The following is a 3,916-nucleotide window of genomic DNA, read 5'->3' as shown; positions in this document are numbered from 1 at the left end:
ACTGAGCCTTCGACTATGCTGTCTCTATGAATTAATAGACCAGAACCTTTTTCAAATACAGTAGATATGAATCAGAGAAAACAGCAGTTTAAATGCTGAAGACCATCTCTTTCACACATGTGCTGCTAGATATAATCCTGGGATTGCTGCACCAAACTAATCTAACTCATCTGCTATGGTCAAGGTGTCTGATTTCTTCCCTGCTACTGAAGAGGATGTTACAAAGCCTGAGTCATATAGCCTCTGGCTTTCTAGAAGTCAAAGAAATCTCTATATAAAGATGGAAGTTCCTGGGTAGGATGTTGGAGCAGGCAGGAAGGAGGCCACTGGTGATCTTGCCCAGAGAAAAGCTTCAGCATGCATAGCCTTCCATTGCTGTTGCTTCTCTGGGGTACCTGCTCATACAGTTTCCCTGTGTTTCAGGATGGACTCCGGCAAAATGTGGAGACAGCCTGGGTAAATGAATACTACATCACACATGTAGTCTTCAGTTTGCATCTTTCTATTATAGCATGATGGTATTACCTATGGATTTCTGTCTAAGAGAAATGGTGTTTGCCAGAAATGTAACCTTCTCAAAAATGTTTATAGCCAAATCTAGATACCTCTCTGGTTGGGGTAGAAGGGACCCTATTTGATTGATTAATTGATTCTCCAAGCAAGGAGAATCGATTCCCTCTATAAATGTGGATTTGGAATGGAATGCAAACCTCTCCTACAAATCTTCTAGAACAAACTTCACACTTTTCAGTAGTTAATGCTGGGGGAATCTCTGCTCTAAAGTAATTAGGGTAATGAGGGTTGAAAAGACTAATCAAAGCTCGAAAAGTAATTCTCTATTTTGGCTAAAACTTCAGGATGTCATTTTAAAAACATGAGAGCCATTTTTCTTTTCAGTGTTTCAATAACAGAATATTTATCTACTCCTAATTGTGTTTATGAATGTGCGTGTGCCATGTGTACATCCATCACAGGTGGAGGCCAACAGAATCTTCAGATCACCTGAGTCTGTGGTCTCTGCCAGCAGTACGTGCTCTTAACTGCTGAACCATCTCTCCAGACCCTAGTGGTTCATTAATGTTATATTTTATTAGAAATACCTGGAAAAATACTACAACCTGGGCAAAGACTTGCAAGCTAAAAACGTGACTAGCAAGGAGGTGATGGCTGAAAAGCTGAGGCAAATGCAGCAGTTGTTTGGGCTGAAAGTGACTGGAAATTCAGATCCTGAAACTCTAAGAGCGATGAGCAAGCCCAGGTGTGGGGTGCCTGATGTGGCCCCATATGCCATTACTTACAACAATCCTCGTTGGACCAAAACACATCTGACTTACAGGTAACTAGATGAGGCATCAAAATGGGGGCATAACTACCCCACTGGAATAGAAGAAAACAAGATCCACTGTGTCTCCATCTTATTTTTTCTTAGCATTTTAAACTACACACCATATTTGCCAAGAGCAGTTGTGGAAAATGCCATCGAGAGAGCCTTTAAAGTCTGGAGTGATGTGACACCACTAACATTTGAAAGGGTCTTTGAAGAGGAAGGAGATATTGTGTTCTCCTTCCACAGAGGAGGTAAACTCTTCAACCTCACATTGCCCTTCAATCTCCTCTGCTTTGCAGGAAGAGTTTCTTGTTGAAGAATGTGTTTTATTTTCTAAGGTTGAGAAGAAAAATAATATCGCATTGGATGGAAGTACATTGACTGCCCAACAAAACTCTGAACTAACCAATGTGAGAACTAAATGAGTCTTTTGTTGAATTTTCATTTTTTGCAGACCATGGTGACAACAACCCATTTGATGGACCTAACTATGGACTTGCTCACACTTTCCCGCCAGGCCCACGTTTGGGAGGTGATGTTCATTATGATCTTGATGAGACATGGACTGACAACAGTGAGAGTAAGTTCACTGACATTTCTTCTCGCAGCTCACCTGGCCCTTCCTAGTTCCTTGCAGGGTTGGTTTATTTAGTGGACAGAGTGCATTAATGGAAACAGAGAATCTACCGCCACTCAGAGAATTAGGAGTACATTGAGAAGCATGGGACAGGATTATTTTCTGATTGCATATCATCTTCCCCATGGCAAATGTGTCATTCTAAAACTTCTCTTATCTGTGCTAGGTCCCCTGCATAAGGCCTACAATTCTTTAGCGTGAGATGTTTGTGGGACTCCTAAGAGTGGGAGCTGATGTGTCTCTGACTTTTGCCTGTGCTCAGGAGCCTTTTGATCCTACTGGGTTTCCTCATCAAGCCATGACATGAGGGTTTGTGTATAGTCTTATGGAATGCTGTTGTGCTGTTGATATCAATGGGAAGCCTGCTCTTTTCTAAAGGGAAACAGAAAAGATATGGGGGAGACCAGAAGTCAAGGAAAGGCTGGAAGGAGTGGAAGGCAGAGGGGCTGCTGTACAGTCAGGATATATTGTATGAGAGATGAATTAAAAAATAAATAAGAAAGAAAAAAGAAAATTTAGAAGACTGGTGAGACGCAACATCTGAAATTCTCATTTTGTTTCTCAGAACCCATTTGGTGGAAGAAAACTGAGTCCTTTAAGCTGTTCTCTGCCTTCTACAGAGACATCCTCAGTACACATTGTGCTTACATGCACACATATGTGTATGCACTCGTGCTCATGCACACATGTGCTCATGAACAAACAAAGATACAGTAAAATCAAATAGTTTTCTGTTCAAAAGGAAGGTTTTTTGTATTTCCGAAATTTCACACACTGCCTGTCCATCAGCTTTGTAAATAAGAAGTGCTAACTGTTAGCAGAGCTTCATTGCTCCTCTGAGAAGGAACTCATCCCAGCTCAGAGTTAACATGGACTCATGTGAGCTGGACCTTAAGTCAGTGAGAGCTCTATTATACAATAGAATTAATAGACGCAGCTTTCACCATCAGGAAAAGACTGTGGATACATACGTGTAGTTCAAAAAGTGACTACGAAGATGTGAACCTTTACCCTGGAAGATTATTTCCTTTATAATACCTCAACCCCTTTTTTTATTTTTTTTATTGGATGTTTTATTTACATTTCATATGTTGTCCCCTTACCCCATCCCCCACCCACCCAGGAACCCCCTATCCCCTCACTCCTCCTCCTTCTTCTCTGTGGATGTAACCTCTATCTACCCCCCACTCCCACTTCCCCACCCTCAAAATTCCCACCCCCTGGGGCATCCAGCCTTAATGAGGTCAAGGTTCTCTTCTTCCACCTATGCCCAGCAGGGCCCTCCGCTCTTACGTATTCAGCTGAAGCCCTGGATCCCTCCCTAAGTGCTCCCAGGCTGGTGGTTTAGACCCTGGGAGCTGTGGTTGGTTGGTATTCTCAACCCCATTTTTAATAATTAGATGGATCACTTTGTCCTTCCAGATTTCAACTTGTTCTATGTTACGGCTCATGAACTGGGCCACTCCCTTGGACTTACTCATTCTAGAGATATAGGAGCACTAATGTTCCCCAGCTACACATGGTACACTGAAGACTTTGTGCTAAACCAGGACGATATTAATCGCATCCAGGCTTTATATGGTAAGTGAATCATCCTTAGCTGCACAGTCGAAGGCATTTTCATCCTCCAGGTGGCCTTTCAGAACCATGGAAACTAACTCCAGCTCTCTTCTATTCTTTAGGCCCTTCACCAAATCCCATCCAGCCAACAGGTGCAACAACACCACATCCATGTGATAGTCATCTAACCTTTGATGCTATAACTACATTTAGGGGAGAGGTGATGTTCTTTAAAGGCAGGTAAGATCTTTATTTTTCCCCTGGGCTCTTTATTCACTATTGTAGGCCATGTGTTAGGCTCACACTATAAGGTAGCAATTGCTTACATTTCCTCTCTCTCTCTCTCTCTCTCTCTCTCTCTCTCTCTCTCTCTCTCTCTCTCTCTCTCCCTC

General features: G+C 42.4%; 1 protein-coding gene across 1 annotated transcript in view; it reads left to right on the top strand.

The window, feature by feature from the left end:
• Positions 1-301: 301 nt before the first annotated feature.
• Positions 302-3,916, top strand: part of LOC114617794 (interstitial collagenase A) — a 12,216-nt gene continuing 8,601 nt past the window's right edge. Inside the window, exons 1-6 of the mRNA XM_028763438.1 lie at positions 302-456; positions 1,095-1,336; positions 1,430-1,578; positions 1,782-1,907; positions 3,387-3,545; positions 3,647-3,764. Coding sequence (XP_028619271.1) covers positions 358-456; positions 1,095-1,336; positions 1,430-1,578; positions 1,782-1,907; positions 3,387-3,545; positions 3,647-3,764 — 893 coding nt within the window. The 5' untranslated portion in view covers positions 302-357. The remainder of the gene's footprint in view (positions 457-1,094; positions 1,337-1,429; positions 1,579-1,781; positions 1,908-3,386; positions 3,546-3,646; positions 3,765-3,916) is intronic.

Source organism: Grammomys surdaster, unplaced genomic scaffold, assembly GCF_004785775.1.
Source record: "Grammomys surdaster isolate TR1022 unplaced genomic scaffold, NIH_TR_1.0 138, whole genome shotgun sequence".
Taxonomy (NCBI): domain Eukaryota; kingdom Metazoa; phylum Chordata; class Mammalia; order Rodentia; family Muridae; genus Grammomys; species Grammomys surdaster.
Note: the sequence above shows the minus strand (reverse complement) of the source record. Positions and strands in the feature narration are given on the sequence as shown.